At 32.5% G+C, this 17,286-nt stretch overlaps 1 protein-coding gene and 2 pseudogenes across 1 annotated transcript; 1 reads left to right on the forward strand and 2 right to left on the reverse strand.

Annotated features, from left to right (window-relative positions):
• Nucleotides 1-1,236: 1,236 nt before the first annotated feature.
• LOC131801047 (actin-interacting protein 1-like) lies at nucleotides 1,237-2,620 on the reverse strand (annotated as a pseudogene).
• A 950-nt stretch (nucleotides 2,621-3,570) lies between these two features.
• LOC131801048 (uncharacterized) lies at nucleotides 3,571-7,142 on the forward strand. Its single transcript, XM_059119013.1, has 3 exons — nucleotides 3,571-3,749; nucleotides 4,471-6,439; nucleotides 7,134-7,142. The coding sequence occupies exons 1-3, from the start codon at nucleotides 3,685-3,687 to the stop codon at nucleotides 7,140-7,142; spliced, it is 2,043 nt and encodes a 680-aa protein (XP_058974996.1). The 5' UTR covers nucleotides 3,571-3,684.
• Nucleotides 7,143-9,078: 1,936 nt separating this feature from the next.
• On the reverse strand, nucleotides 9,079-13,750 carry LOC131801049 (actin-interacting protein 1-like; annotated as a pseudogene).
• Between the last annotated feature and the right edge of the window lie 3,536 nt (nucleotides 13,751-17,286).

Consider the following 17,286-nt stretch of genomic DNA (forward strand, 5'->3'; position numbering starts at 1 on the left):
TTTATATCTTTAAATAGCACGTTTAAGTTTAAGTTTTATTCTGTCATTTTCTCAATTAATATCATTATTTTATTATTTGTTTAAAATACTTTAAAAAAGCAAAAATTGTTTAATTTATACTATTTTTCATTTTCTCAATGAATATTATTATGTTATTAGTTTTTTAATATGTTTATCACGAATTGTTTAAGTTTTATTCTGTCATTTTCTCAATTAATATTATTTTGTTATTATTTGTTTAAAATACTTTAAAAAAGCAAAAATTGTTTAATTTATACTATTTTTCATTTTCTCAATGAATATTATTATGTTATTAGTTTTTTAATATGTTTATCACGAATTGTTTAAGTTTTATTCTGTCATATTCTCAATGAATATTATTTTGTTATTATTTGTTTAATATTAAAAAGCACGAATTGCTTAATTATTTCATTTTCAAGCATACTAACATATAAATGTACTTTTTTATTTCGTCTGTTCTTCAAAATAATATTATAGTTATGCCGAGATATTGATGATTGTATATAACCCGTAAATCAAATTACTGCCTTTCAAATAATGTTAAATTATTCAATAAAAAATAATTTTTAACATTAATGACCATATTATATTCTTGTAATACTACAAATATCAAATGAATTTATGTAAGATTTTTTAAGCTTGAAAAATGCAGCATTGTGTTTTTCTTCATTTGTAGAATATGAGTACATTTTGAACTTTTCACACCGATTTAACACCGAAACTAACAATTTTATTCCTACTCTATATACCAAATTTAGTTCCATTGTTTATTTAGTTTATCACTTCGCATTAATAGTGATAAAAAATTCAAAATAATATCCCTACACTATATGACCTACACTGTATGCCAAAAGCGCATTCTGAATTGACAAGATTTGTCAAAATCAGTCCAGCCATTCTTGACATATAAGCGCTCAAACTAACATCCATTTCCATTTTATTTATTGATTCTACATATTTCGCTATATATATCCGATATCTTTACAATCGGCATCTACGCAATGGTCAGAATTGACTTTCGCCGGGATTAAAAATATTCGCGGTTTTATAAACACATTGTTTTTTTTAACACAATTTCATGTCGATTGGTCTATAATTGCGACTTGTACAACCACCGCAAAATAAGATATTTTCCAGTATTTAGTCCATTTCAACCCCTAAATATATGACGATGATAAACAATCCATTTTTTAGAACATTTTCATATGAAAAGGAATTTGCTTTGTATTTCTCTTATAAAACATTCATGTGATACAAACGATGGAAAAAAGAGGGGGAAAACATAATTGATTTGGGTTTTAAATTGCATAAATAAATAATTAGAAACACAATTTGAAATAACTTTTTTTAACTTAATGCAAGCGAAAGAAATAAGGAGAACCAACAAATAGGGGAGTAAAGTAAAGTAAAAAAATGCATATTTATAAAGAAGTAATGAAACTTAACAGAACGATAATTGCATTCATGGTTTGGGCTTGTTATTGTTCTGCTTTTTTTGCCAAGGAGAAGGCCTTCTTTTGATCCTGGACCAAGGTGATAATCGGTGAATGCATTCGATTCGATTGACGCAGACTGTCACCAATGCCACAGGTGTAAACAAAATCATCCCAGGCAGCAATACTATTCATCTGTTAACAAAGATAAGGGAAATTTAGTGGGTTTCTTCAAAGACATTAAATTGAGATATGACCCAACTGATTACCATGACCAGCCCCAGTTACACGATCTTTGATACCACTGCCCGAAATCCAGGTGGTTACCACACCATCATGACTGCCGGTGTAGATGGTGCTGCGATCATCACTCAAACCCAACACAGTAATGGGTTTATTGTGATCCTTAATGACATGCAATGGCTACGTGTTGTTCTTGCTTGGTCATCTTGAACTTGAAGGGTGGACCCTCAAAGACACCAATGGTGTTGTCTTCACTGCCTGCAAAATTAATTGGGGAAGTTACTCTCAATTCCGATTTTAATGAAAATCTATGGTTATACCTGTGACAATACGGAATGGCCTGGCAGGACGGAAATCACATGAATTAATGGGTTTGGATTGGCCACTAATTTCACCCACCGATGTACCCGTTTCAGTCATAAATTCATGGCCAAAACGTTCACGGCCCTCACCGACAACCACAATGCGCTAATTGTCGGCCGACCAGGCAATATCCTTGATGAAACCCCCAATGGTTTGGAATTCATTTTTCAAAATTTGTTCCTTTTTGACGGTGTCCCAAATGCGAATCTTACCAGATTGATCTGAAAAATTAAAAAATAATTGAAAATTTAAATAAAATAAATTAAATTTATTTTTTATATTTTTTTATGTGGCTTCCCATTACTTCACACTTGGCTAGGACCCATTGTCCACGTTTTGACAGTATCAAATATATACCCTCTCTAGCCATATGACAGAGATAATGATATTTGTTATCAGGTATCTTATAAATCTCAGAAATGAACAATATAAACATTTTTTACAAAGCTCTGCTAACTATGGTTAGTGGTGTAGGGTATCATATAGTCGGCCCGCCCGAATTTTGACCTTTCCTTACTGGATTTGTTTATGATAAAGTAGGCATATACTTTCTTTGTCATGTGTACATAAATTTTTGTGAAAAAATTATTGTGCATTTTTTAATGATTCATTTGTGAAAATAGTTTCAATATAATTTGTGTGAAATTAAAATATTTAAAAAATGTCTAAGCGGTGCATATTCGCGTGTGAAAAAATTGTGAAAACCTTTGGATTTCCGACAGATTCCACGGAAAAAGAGGAATGGTGTCGAATTTTGGGGCTGAAATCCGAAAAAATTGGACCATGGCCACGCCTTTGCCAAAGACATTTTGAAAGTTCGTGCATAGGTGCCAAAAAATTTAAAAAATACACCAAGCCAAGTAAGTATAAGAATAACAACAACAACACTGTGTCGGGGGTATTATAAGTTTGATTGGGCCAAAAATTATGTAACACCTCGAAATATTGGTTCCCCGCATAGGGAAGTATGTATGGATCTTCCTATCTCGCCGAGCTGAGTCGATCTAGCTACGTATGTCCGTCCGTACATGTTAATTTGTAATCACGCAACAGGCCGCAATTATGGCCCGATACTCAAAATATTTATGGGTTAAAATGAACCAAAAACAGACACATTTTCCTGATCACACAATTGAAATCAATCGGCACGGAATTTGGCATGAGAAAAGTGTTAAGGACAGGGAAGACGTCTAGCATTTGGATTATATTTAGCTGTAACTAACAGCACGACGGAGTTCGTAAACACTTGGCAAATGTGTCTAGTGAAAAAGCTAAGGGTAATATCTGGGCAGTGCTTTATGACATAATTTAAAAAGCGAAATCTTCCAAAATATATTTGGACATAAGGGTACTTCTACCATCTTGCAGTGTTGTAGGGTATCACATAGTCGGCCCCGCACGACTATAGCCTTTGCTTACTTGTGTTTGTTGTATATTTGTCGGCAAACTTATGTCGAATATACCCGGTGTAAGGAAATTGTACAATTTAATATAACACAAATATTACCATTTCCTTCAATTGACAGTTCCTCTGTATCCATTTGGTGTTTTGGAAGAAAAAAAGGAAGCTGAATTTCCGCATTCACCAAATCCCGAGGAGAATTTTTTTGAAGAAAGGAGACACATGGAATTGCCGAATATCCCAAAACCTGAGGAGGAGAAAACAGAAAATATATATTGGCAAATAATGTAAGGAATTGTATATATTATTTTGCGTATTTATATATATATATTGTGGTGTTAAAGTTGTTCGCAGAAAGACTTCTTGCGTTCAAGTGTGATTTCAATTCCTCGAAATACTAATTTTAGACCCTACAAAGTATATATCAGCGTTAAATTCTAATTCGATTTAGGTTAAATTCGTAAATGGGCTGTATCGGTCCACGTCTTTGTATAGCTCCCCTATAACGGTTCCTCACAATATTCGGTATTTTGATGATTTTAGAGACATTAATTTACCCGGAATAGTTTCAAATTTCCTATTTTTGACTTTATAATGGGTACTACTACCAGTTGTGTGGCTTGCAAGTACAAAAACATTAAGTTCGACCGGGCCGAACTTAATATACCCTCCAACACTACCTAAGGAACCATTTTTATACAAAAGTATCTGGATTCAAACATGTTCCACCATCCTAGGAACAATACACACACTTGTGCCAAATTTCAAAGCTCTGCGTCAAATAATGTGGGCTCTATCGTGAGCTCAGACAGACAGACGGACATCGCTAAATCGTCTTAGAATGTTATGCTGATTATGAATATATATATTTTATGGGGTCAACTACGAATATTTAGAGGTGTTACAAACGGAATGACAAAGTTAATATACCCTCCTACCCATGGTGAAGGATATAATAATAGCGTCTTTTATTAAAGGAAAAAGTTACACAAACCTTTTATTTTATAGGGAAATTGAATCGGATGAACCCATGCAAAATAGGCCAATGGAAATTCTGAAAAAAGAAAATTTAAAATTGATTCAAAACGAAAAGGAACTAAGAGCAGAAAATGACGAACTAAAGCAAAAAATCGAGGCACTGACAAAAGAACGAAATGCGCTAACTTGTGAAGTTGCAAAACTCAAAACTGAGTTGGACAATTTCACAAGGAAGTGCATTGTTCCCTCCGTGAATACATCAGAAGAGGCACTAACTTTAGCTCGCATGGGTACGGACGAACGAAAAGTTTACACTAAAAAAGAAAGAGATATTGCTCAAAATATATATTTTAGAGGTGCGAGGTGCTACAAATTTATGAGGGAAAATATAAAATTTAATTTGCCCAGCCCTAGGTCTCTAGGACGATGGCAACATATACGTTCTCTAAATCCTGGTATAGATATTGCAGTTGTTAACAGCTTGAAAGCACAAGTGCAAAACATGTCGGAAAGAGAACGCATTTGTTTCGTCGTTCACGATGAGGTGGAAATTAAGCCCGTCCTAGAATACAACAAGGCAGAAGACGTTGTGGACGGGTTTGAAGATTTTGGCAAGAACAGAAGGTCCAAAGAGATGGCTAGGAGATGTCTTTTTTTTATGATCAAGGGCATATGTTCCGACTGGAAATTTATTATAAGCTTTTATCCTGTTTCTAAAAATACGACAAAAGCCGTAATGCACAATGTCCTGTGTGAGAACCTGCAGGTTATCCAGGACATTGGCTTAGACGTGCGTTCCATTGTTTGTGACCAAGGGGCTACAAACATCGGTCTTTACAGTTTCTTAACGACGTCGAAATACGAACCATATTTTTTTTTTAATGGACACAAAATTTATTGTATGTACGACTATTGCAATTTGATAAAATCAATCAGAAATAATTTGATTACACATGGCTACAAAACGATTAGCGGCGAAGTTATCAATTTCGAATATGTTCGTAGAATATATGAAATTGATAATGAGAACCCTAACATCAAGATGTGTCCCAAATTGACGGAAAAACACATAAATCCAGCACTGTGGGATAAAATGAGTGTCAGTAGAGCTACTGAAGTTTTAAGCAATTCTGTAGCTGCCGCAATGCATACCTGTATGCAAAACGGTTGTATTTCAGACGATGCATATCCGACAGCTGAATTTATAAAAAGGCTAAACGATATATTCGACGAATTAAATGTTAAAACGACATCGTCCGCAAACCCCAACAATAAAGCGATATATCGAAACTGCAAACACAAAATTGCCCGGCTCGAAGAGGCCAGAGATTATTTTGGAAGCTTTGTTGTTAACAGCAAAGCAACTGTACAATGTATTGATGGGTTTTGGCAAACAATACAGTGTATATTATTGCTCTCCGAAGACATATTTAGGGATTACCCAAACATCCAATTTATATTGTCTGGTAAATTAAACCAGGATGCTTTGGAAAATTTCTTTTCCCGGATACGGTCTTCGCTAGGCAATAATACACACCCATCAGTAAAGGAAGTGAGGTACATAAGCGCCAAAATAATCTCTTCCGATATTTTAAAAGCAACTAAAAATACCAATTCTGAAGAAGATGGTAGTATTTCACTTCCAATATCACTGAAAAATACCGGTAACATTCATATTATTGAATATTTAAAATTGGAACACTCTAATTCCGACTCCGAAGATGATTCAGAGTTCCTTGAGGACATAAACTTGTGTGAAACACAAGTTAAAAGGTATGTTTCAGGGTACACAATCTACAAGAGTGCAGTCCAAAAGACAAAATGCTGTCGTTGTGTGGACCAAATGAAAAAGGACGACAAATTGTCTTCGGAATCGGAATTGCTAATAAAAAATAAAAATTTCGGTGTTAATTCCTTAAATTTAATTAATCCATCAGACAACTTTTTCGAAATTTTCAGTTTTCAGATGAAATGTTACAAAGTAGCTTTGAACAAATTTGCATCAAGACAAAATATAAAGAAAAAAATATCGGACTACATAATAGAAAAAACAAATGAAAAGTTCAATTGGTTTGATGCAAATGATGTTTGTTTCAAACATAGGTTAGAATGTTTGGACTTTACCCTAAACACTTTAATTTATAAAAATTCTAAGTGGTTGAGTGAAATATTATTAAAAGCAAAAAAGAATAAGAAAAAGTTGAAGAAATTAAACATTCGAACTGTAAATTTATAGATCCGGTATTTTTTTTAGCGTCGTAACTTTTTTTCATGCCAATTAGGTTTATAGCTTACCAACACAGAATCGTTTTGCATTATTAATACTCTATACACACATAAATGTTATATGTATAGGAAATTAAATTAATAAGCCTATTTTTTTTTTTTTTTTAATATATGGTTTGAATTTAAAACATTATAACTTTAAAACGGATCAAGTCTGGATATACTTTAAAAGTATGCTGCGTTTAAATTTCAAATAAGAAGGCTCTTATGAATTTAAATTTCAATACAAATAACATAATTTCACTTTTTTCTTTTCATTTAAACAGTTATTTTTATTATTTTTTTTTTTTTAAATAAACAGCAACAATTTGTTTATTAACAATTTTTTTTTATTAACAATTTTTTTTATTAACAACGTTCTTTTTTAATAAACTTTTTTTAATTCGCTACTTTTTTTATTCTTTAAGTATACGTAGTGTACAACAGTTTGTGCTACGTGCCCTACAGCTATGACTTATTTCTGATGTATCTCGGATATTGTCTTCTCTGTTAATATAGAACCTCTTTTCTGCTTTTATTTTCTTTTCCTTTCGAGTTCGACTACCCACTTATTCAATTACTCAATGAATATTATTTTGTTATAATTTGTTTTATATGTTTAAATAGCACGAATTGTTTAATTTATAGTATTTGTCATTTTTAAATGAATATTATTTTATTATTTGTTTTATATCTTTAAATAGCACGTTTAAGTTTAAGTTTTATTCTGTCATTTTCTCAATTAATATCATTATTTTATTATTTGTTTAAAATACTTTAAAAAAGCAAAAATTGTTTAATTTATACTATTTTTCATTTTCTCAATGAATATTATTATGTTATTAGTTTTTTAATATGTTTATCACGAATTGTTTAAGTTTTATTCTGTCATTTTCTCAATTAATATTATTTTGTTATTATTTGTTTAAAATACTTTAAAAAAGCAAAAATTGTTTAATTTATACTATTTTTCATTTTCTCAATGAATATTATTATGTTATTAGTTTTTTAATATGTTTATCACGAATTGTTTAAGTTTTATTCTGTCATATTCTCAATCAATATTATTTTGTTATTATTTGTTTAATATTAAAAAGCACGAATTGCTTAATTATTTCATTTTCAAGCATACTAACATATAAATGTACTTTTTTATTTCGTCTGTTCTTCAAAATAATATTATAGTTATGCCGAGATATTGATGATTGTATATAACCCGTAAATCAAATTACTGCCTTTCAAATAATGTTAAATTATTCAATAAAAAATAATTTTTAACATTAATGACCATATTATATTCTTGTAATACTACAAATATCAAATGAATTTATGTAAGATTTTTTAAGCTTGAAAAATGCAGCATTGTGTTTTTCTTCATTTGTAGAATATGAGTACATTTTGAACTTTTCACACCGATTTAACACCGAAACTAACAATTTTATTCCTACTCTATATACCAAATTTAGTTCCATTGTTTATTTAGTTTATCACTTCGCATTAATAGTGATAAAAAATTCAAAATAATATCCCTACACTATATGACCTACACTGTATGCCAAAAGCGCATTCTGAATTGACAAGATTTGTCAAAATCAGTCCAGCCATTCTTGACATATAAGCGCTCAAACTAACATCCATTTCCATTTTATTTATTGATTCTACATATTTCGCTATATATCCGATATCTTTACAATCGGCATCTACGCAATGGTCAGAATTGACTTTCGCCGGGATTAAAAATATTCGCGGTTTTATAAACACATTGTTTTTTTTAACACAATTTCATGTCGATTGGTCTATAATTGCGACTTGTACAACCACCGCAAAATAAGATATTTTCCAGTATTTAGTCCATTTCAACCCCTAAATATATGACGATGATAAACAATCCATTTTTTAGAACATTTTCATATGAAAAGGAATTTGCTTTGTATTTCTCTTATAAAACATTCATGTGATACAAACGATGGAAAAAAGAGGGGGAAAACATAATTGATTTGGGTTTTAAATTGCATAAATAAATAATTAGAAACACAATTTGAAATAACTTTTTTTAACTTAATGCAAGCGAAAGAAATAAGGAGAACCAACAAATAGGGGAGTAAAGTAAAGTAAAAAAATGCATATTTATAAAGAAGTAATGAAACTTAACAGAACGATAATTGCATTCATGGTTTGGGCTTGTTATTGTTCTGCTTTTTTGCCAAGGAGAAGGCCTTCTTTTGATCCTGGACCAAGGTGATAATCGGTGAATGCATTCGATTCGATTGACGCAGACTGTCACCAATGCCACAGGTGTAAACAAAATCATCCCAGGCAGCAATACTATTCATCTGTTAACAAAGATAAGGGAAATTTAGTGGGTTTCTTCAAAGACATTAAATTGAGATATGACCCAACTGATTACCATGACCAGCCCCAGTTACACGATCTTTGATACCACTGCCCGAAATCCAGGTGGTTACCACACCATCATGACTGCCGGTGTAGATGGTGCTGCGATCATCACTCAAACCCAACACAGTAATGGGTTTATTGTGATCCTTAATGACATGCAATGGCTACGTGTTGTTCTTGCTTGGTCATCTTGAACTTGAAGGGTGGACCCTCAAAGACACCAATGGTGTTGTCTTCACTGCCTGCAAAATTAATTGGGGAAGTTACTCTCAATTCCGATTTTAATGAAAATCTATGGTTATACCTGTGACAATACGGAATGGCCTGGCAGGACGGAAATCACATGAATTAATGGGTTTGGATTGGCCACTAATTTCACCCACCGATGTACCCGTTTCAGTCATAAATTCATGGCCAAAACGTTCACGGCCCTCACCGACAACCACAATGCGCTAATTGTCGGCCAACCAGGCAATATCCTTGATGAAACCCCCAATGGTTTGGAATTCATTTTTCAAAATTTGTTCCTTTTTGACGGTGTTCCAAATGCGAATCTTACCAGATTGATCTGAAAAATTAAAAAATAATTGAAAATTTAAATAAAATAAATTAAATTTATTTTTTATATTTTTTTATGTGGCTTCCCATTACTTCACACTTGGCTAGGACCCATCGTCCACGTTTTGACAGTATCAAATATATACCCTCTCTAGCCATATGACAGAGATAATGATATTTGTTATCAGGTATCTTATAAATCTCAGAAATGAACAATATAAACATTTTTTACAAAGCTCTGCTAACTATGGTTAGTGGTGTAGGGTATCATATAGTCGGCCCGCCCGAATTTTGACCTTTCCTTACTGGATTTGTTTATGATAAAGTAGGCATATACTTTCCTTGTCATGTGTACATAAATTTTTGTGAAAAAATTATTGTGCATTTTTTAATGATTCATTTGTGAAAATAGTTTCAATATAATTTGTGTGAAATTAAAATATTTAAAAAATGTCTAAGCGGTGCATATTCGCGTGTGAAAAAATTGTGAAAACCTTTGGATTTCCGACAGATTCCACGGAAAAAGAGGAATGGTGTCGAATTTTGGGGCTGAAATCCGAAAAAATTGGACCATGGCCACGCCTTTGCCAAAGACATTTTGAAAGTTCGTGCATAGGTGCCAAAAAATTTAAAAAATACACCAAGCCAAGTAAGTATAAGAATAACAACAACAACACTGTGTCGGGGGTATTATAAGTTTGATTGGGCCAAAAATTATGTAACACCTCGAAATATTGGTTCCCCGCATAGGGAAGTATGTATGGATCTTCCTATCTCGCCGAGCTGAGTCGATCTAGCTACGTATGTCCGTCCGTACATGTTAATTTGTAATCACGCAACAGGCCGCAATTATGGCCCGATACTCAAAATATTTATGGGTTAAAATGAACCAAAAACAGACACATTTTCCTGATCACACAATTGAAATCAATCGGCACGGAATTTGGCATGAGAAAAGTGTTAAGGACAGGGAAGACGTCTAGCATTTGGATTATATTTAGCTGTAACTAACAGCACGACGGAGTTCGTAAACACTTGGCAAATGTGTCTAGTGAAAAAGCTAAGGGTAATATCTGGGCAGTGCTTTATGACATAATTTAAAAAGCGAAATCTTCCAAAATATATTTGGACATAAGGGTACTTCTACCATCTTGCAGTGTTGTAGGGTATCACATAGTCGGCCCCGCACGACTATAGCCTTTGCTTACTTGTGTTTGTTGTATATTTGTCGGCAAACTTATGTCGAATATACCCGGTGTAAGGAAATTGTACAATTTAATATAACACAAATATTACCATTTCCTTCAATTGACAGTTCCTCTGTATCCATTTGGTGTTTTGGAAGAAAAAAAGGAAGCTGAATTTCCGCATTCACCAAATCCCGAGGAGAATTTTTTTGAAGAAAGGAGACACATGGAATTGCCGAATATCCCAAAACCTGAGGAGGAGAAAACAGAAAATATATATTGGCAAATAATGTAAGGAATTGTATATATTATTTTGCGTATTTATATATATATATTGTGGTGTTAAAGTTGTTCGCAGAAAGACTTCTTGCGTTCAAGTGTGATTTCAATTCCTCGAAATACTAATTTTAGACCCTACAAAGTATATATCAGCGTTAAATTCTAATTCGATTTAGGTTAAATTCGTAAATGGGCTGTATCGGTCCACGTCTTTGTATAGCTCCCCTATAACGGTTCCTCACAATATTCGGTATTTTGATGATTTTAGAGACATTAATTTACCCGGAATTGTTTCAAATTTCCTATTTTTGACTTTATAATGGGTGTTAAAGTTGTTCGCAGAAAGACTTCTTGCGTTCAAGTGTGATTTCAATTCCTCGAAATACTAATTTTAGACCCTACAAAGTATATATCAGCGTTAAATTCTAATTCGATTTAGGTTAAATTCGTAAATGGGCTGTATCGGTCCACGTCTTTGTATAGCTCCCCTATAACGGTTCCTCACAATATTTTAGAGACATTAATTTACCCGGAATTGTTTCAAATTTCCTATTTTTGACTTTATAATGGGTACTACTACCAGTTGTGTGGCTTGCAAGTACAAAAACATTAAGTTCGACCGGGCCGAACTTAATATACCCTCCAACACTACCTAAGGAACCATTTTTATACAAAAGTATCTGGATTCAAACATGTTCCACCATCCTAGGAACAATACACACACTTGTGCCAAATTTCAAAGCTCTGCGTCAAATAATGTGGGCTCTATCGTGAGCTCAGACAGACAGACGGACATCGCTAAATCGTCTTAGAATGTTATGCTGATTATGAATATATATATTTTATGGGGTCAACTACGAATATTTAGAGGTGTTACAAACGGAATGACAAAGTTAATATACCCTCCTACCCATGGTGAAGGATATAATAATAGCGTCTTTTATTAAAGGAAAAAGTTACACAAACCTTTTATTTTATAGGGAAATTGAATCGGATGAACCCATGCAAAATAGGCCAATGGAAATTCTGAAAAAAGAAAATTTAAAATTGATTCAAAACGAAAAGGAACTAAAAGCAGAAAATGACGAACTAAAGCAAAAAATCGAGGCACTGACAAAAGAACGAAATGCGCTAACTTGTGAAGTTGCAAAACTCAAAACTGAGTTGGACAATTTCACAAGGAAGTGCATTGTTCCCTCCGTGAATACATCAGAAGAGGCACTAACTTTAGCTCGCATGGGTACGGACGAACGAAAAGTTTACACTAAAAAAGAAAGAGATATTGCTCAAAATATATATTTTAGAGGTGCGAGGTGCTACAAATTTATGAGGGAAAATATAAAATTTAATTTGCCCAGCCCTAGGTCTCTAGGACGATGGCAACATATACGTTCTCTAAATCCTGGTATAGATATTGCAGTTGTTAACAGCTTGAAAGCACAAGTGCAAAACATGTCGGAAAGAGAACGCATTTGTTTCGTCGTTCACGATGAGGTGGAAATTAAGCCCGTCCTAGAATACAACAAGGCAGAAGACGTTGTGGACGGGTTTGAAGATTTTGGCAAGAACAGAAGGTCCAAAGAGATGGCTAGGAGATGTCTTTTTTTTATGATCAAGGGCATATGTTCCGACTGGAAATTTATTATAAGCTTTTATCCTGTTTCTAAAAATACGACAAAAGCCGTATTGCACAATGTCCTGTGTGAGAACCTGCAGGTTATCCAGGACATTGGCTTAGACGTGCGTTCCATTGTTTGTGACCAAGGGGCTACAAACATCGGTCTTTACAGTTTCTTAACGACGTCGAAATACGAACCATATTTTTTTTTAATGGACACAAAATTTATTGTATGTACGACTATTGCCATTTGATAAAATCAATCAGAAATAATTTGATTACACATGGCTACAAAACGATTAGCGGCGAAGTTATCAATTTCGAATATGTTCGTAGAATATATGAAATTGATAATGAGAACCCTAACTTCAAGATGTGTCCCAAATTGACGGAAAAACACATAAATCCAGCACTGTGGGATAAAATGAGTGTCAGTAGAGCTACTGAAGTTTTAAGCAATTCTGTAGCTGCCGCAATGCATACCTGTATGCAAAACGGTTGTATTTCAGACGATGCATATCCGACAGCTGAATTTATAAAAAGGCTAAACGATATATTCGACGAATTAAATGTTAAAACGACATCGTCCGCAAACCCCAACAATAAAGCGATATATCGAAACTGCAAACACAAAATTGCCCGGCTCGAAGAGGCCAGAGATTATTTTGGAAGCTTTGTTGTTAACAGCAAAGCAACTGTACAATGTATTGATGGGTTTTGGCAAACAATACAGTGTATATTATTGCTCTCCGAAGACATATTTAGGGATTACCCAAACATCCAATTTATATTGTCTGGTAAATTAAACCAGGATGCTTTGGAAAATTTCTTTTCCCGGATACGGTCTTCGCTAGGCAATAATACACGCCCATCAGTAAAGGAAGTGAGGTACATAAGCGCCAAAATAATCTCTTCCGATATTTTAAAAGCAACTAAAAATACCAATTCTGAAGAAGATGGTAGTATTTCACTTCCAATATCACTGAAAAATACCGGTAACATTCATATTATTGAATATTTAAAATTGGAACACTCTAATTCCGACTCCGAAGATGATTCAGAGTTCCTTGAGGACATAAACTTGTGTGAAACACAAGTTAAAAGGTATGTTTCAGGGTACACAATCTACAAGAGTGCAGTCCAAAAGACAAAATGCTGTCGTTGTGTGGACCAAATGAAAAAGGACGACAAATTGTCTTCGGAATCGGAATTGCTAATAAAAAATAAAAATTTCGGTGTTAATTCCTTAAATTTAATTAATCCATCAGACAACTTTTTCGAAATTTTCAGTTTTCAGATGAAATGTTACAAAGTAGCTTTCAACAAATTTGCATCAAGACAAAATATAAAGAAAAAAATATCGGACTACATAATAGAAAAAACAAATGAAAAGTTCAATTGGTTTGATGCAAATGATGTTTGTTTCAAACATAGGTTAGAATGTTTGGACTTTACCCTAAACACTTTAATTTATAAAAATTCTAAGTGGTTGAGTGAAATATTATTAAAAGCAAAAAAGAATAAGAAAAAGTTGAAGAAATTAAACATTCGAACTGTAAATTTATAGATCCGGTATTTTTTTTAGCGTCGTAACTTTTTTTCATGCCAATTAGGTTTATAGCTTACCAACACAGAATCGTTTTGCATTATTAATACTCTATACACACATAAATGTTATATGTATAGGAAATTAAATTAATAAGCCTATTTTTTTTTTTTTAATATATGGTTTGAATTTAAAACATTATAACTTTAAAACGGATCAAGTCTGGATATACTTTAAAAGTATGCTGCGTTTAAATTTCAAATAAGAAGGCTCTTATGAATTTAAATTTCAATACAAATAACATAATTTCACTTTTTTCTTTTCATTTAAACAGTTATTTTTATTATTTTTTTTTTTTTTTAAATAAACAGCAACAATTTGTTTATTAACAATTTTTTTTTATTAACAATTTTTTTTATTAACAACGTTCTTTTTTAATAAACTTTTTTTAATTCGCTACTTTTTTTATTCTTTAAGTATACGTAGTGTACAACAGTTTGTGCTACGTGCCCTACAGCTATGACTTATTTCTGATGTATCTCGGATATTGTCTTCTCTGTTAATATAGAACCTCTTTTCTGCTTTTATTTTCTTTTCCTTTCGAGTTCGACTACCCACTTATTCAATTAATATCATTATTTTATTATTTGTTTAAAATACTTTAAAAAAGCAAAAATTGTTTAATTTATACTATTTTTCATTTTCTCAATGAATATTATTATGTTATTAGTTTTTTAATATGTTTATCACGAATTGTTTAAGTTTTATTCTGTCATTTTCTCAATTAATATTATTTTGTTATTATTTGTTTAAAATACTTTAAAAAAGCAAAAATTGTTTAATTTATACTATTTTTCATTTTCTCAATGAATATTATTATGTTATTAGTTTTTTAATATGTTTATCACGAATTGTTTAAGTTTTATTCTGTCATATTCTCAATCAATATTATTTTGTTATTATTTGTTTAATATTAAAAAGCACGAATTGCTTAATTATTTCATTTTCAAGCATACTAACATATAAATGTACTTTTTTATTTCGTCTGTTCTTCAAAATAATATTATAGTTATGCCGAGATATTGATGATTGTATATAACCCGTAAATCAAATTACTGCCTTTCAAATAATGTTAAATTATTCAATAAAAAATAATTTTTAACATTAATGACCATATTATATTCTTGTAATACTACAAATATCAAATGAATTTATGTAAGATTTTTTAAGCTTGAAAAATGCAGCATTGTGTTTTTCTTCATTTGTAGAATATGAGTACATTTTGAACTTTTCACACCGATTTAACACCGAAACTAACAATTTTATTCCTACTCTATATACCAAATTTAGTTCCATTGTTTATTTAGTTTATCACTTCGCATTAATAGTGATAAAAAATTCAAAATAATATCCCTACACTATATGACCTACACTGTATGCCAAAAGCGCATTCTGAATTGACAAGATTTGTCAAAATCAGTCCAGCCATTCTTGACATATAAGCGCTCAAACTAACATCCATTTCCATTTTATTTATTGATTCTACATATTTCGCTATATATATCCGATATCTTTACAATCGGCATCTACGCAATGGTCAGAATTGACTTTCGCCGGGATTAAAAATATTCGCGGTTTTATAAACACATTGTTTTTTTTAACACAATTTCATGTCGATTGGTCTATAATTGCGACTTGTACAGCCACCGCAAAATAAGATATTTTCCAGTATTTGGTCCATTTCAACACCTAAATATATGACGATGATCTGGATTGAAAGTGTTACAGTTTAAATTGCAAATACAAGTAGTACTTTTGGATAATGAAGTTAAACTTTTGAAAAAAGCATAAAGTGGGCGAAGCCTTTATATGGGGGCCACACCAAAACGGGAATCTATATAGGCAATTTTATACTACAAAGATTGTTCTGCATTGAGATGAGATTGTTAAATACCAAAGATGAAACAATTTCGTGGGTAAATGTGACTAGGATTATCAAAATAACGAATATCGGCGTGTCCTTCATATGGCGGCTACACCAAAACGTGCACCCATTTTCAATATCAGCCATCCTAGACACAATTCAAATTGTTCTGCCAAATTTTGAAGCTTCACGTCAAATATTGTGGGAAGTATCGCGATTTCAACAGACAGACCCACAGACAGAGGGGCGTCGCTAAATCGGCTTATAATCTTGTGCTGATTAAGAATTTATATACATTGTGCGGTCTAGGACAAATATTTAGGGATGTTACAAACGGAGTGACAAACATAATATACCCTCCTTTAAAGGTGGAGGGTATAAAAACATTATACACAGAAGTAAATATGTACAAACATATTAAGTTCTTCATTGCATACATTTCAGAACTTACCAAGAACTTGCCATCCACCACTTTAAGTTTAACTGTGGCTTGGTGTGGAGGGATTAATCTTCTCCCACCGCCTCTAAAAATCCCTCGACGCAAACATTGAACCGCCAGCACGTGGAAGAGCATCGACTAATTATTTGTTTTTACCTTGAAATTGCTATAATGTAGGAAAGCTGCAATAATATAAAAATTAGTCACCAAATTCGAATAAAAAGCACAAAAATACTTGAGGACCTCAAACCTCATGATAACTTTGCAAGTTAGTGGGCATTTGGATTGAGCACAAACAATTCTTCCAAAGCCTCAAAAACGCGGCAATTTCAAAGATTCACCTACTTAGCATGCATCATGACGCTTGACATTGCGTCTAAATAAAATTCCACGAAATGTGTGGCTTCATCATGCCCCATCATCATTACCCCATGCGGCATTCCAAAACTTGGGACAGCTCATCTAAAAAGAAGGAACAATATACTAATATATTGTACAATACAAAATAAAATTAACTTTAGAAAAATGTTCAAAATTATAACTTGTATTACCCCTGAATATGAATAAACGAATGAGGAAATGACAGACGACAAAAGTAATGTATTGTGTTGGCATTCTTCTCTTGAGCTTAAA

Source organism: Musca domestica, unplaced genomic scaffold, assembly GCF_030504385.1.
Source record: "Musca domestica strain aabys unplaced genomic scaffold, Musca_domestica.polishedcontigs.V.1.1 14, whole genome shotgun sequence".
NCBI lineage: Eukaryota > Metazoa > Arthropoda > Insecta > Diptera > Muscidae > Musca > Musca domestica.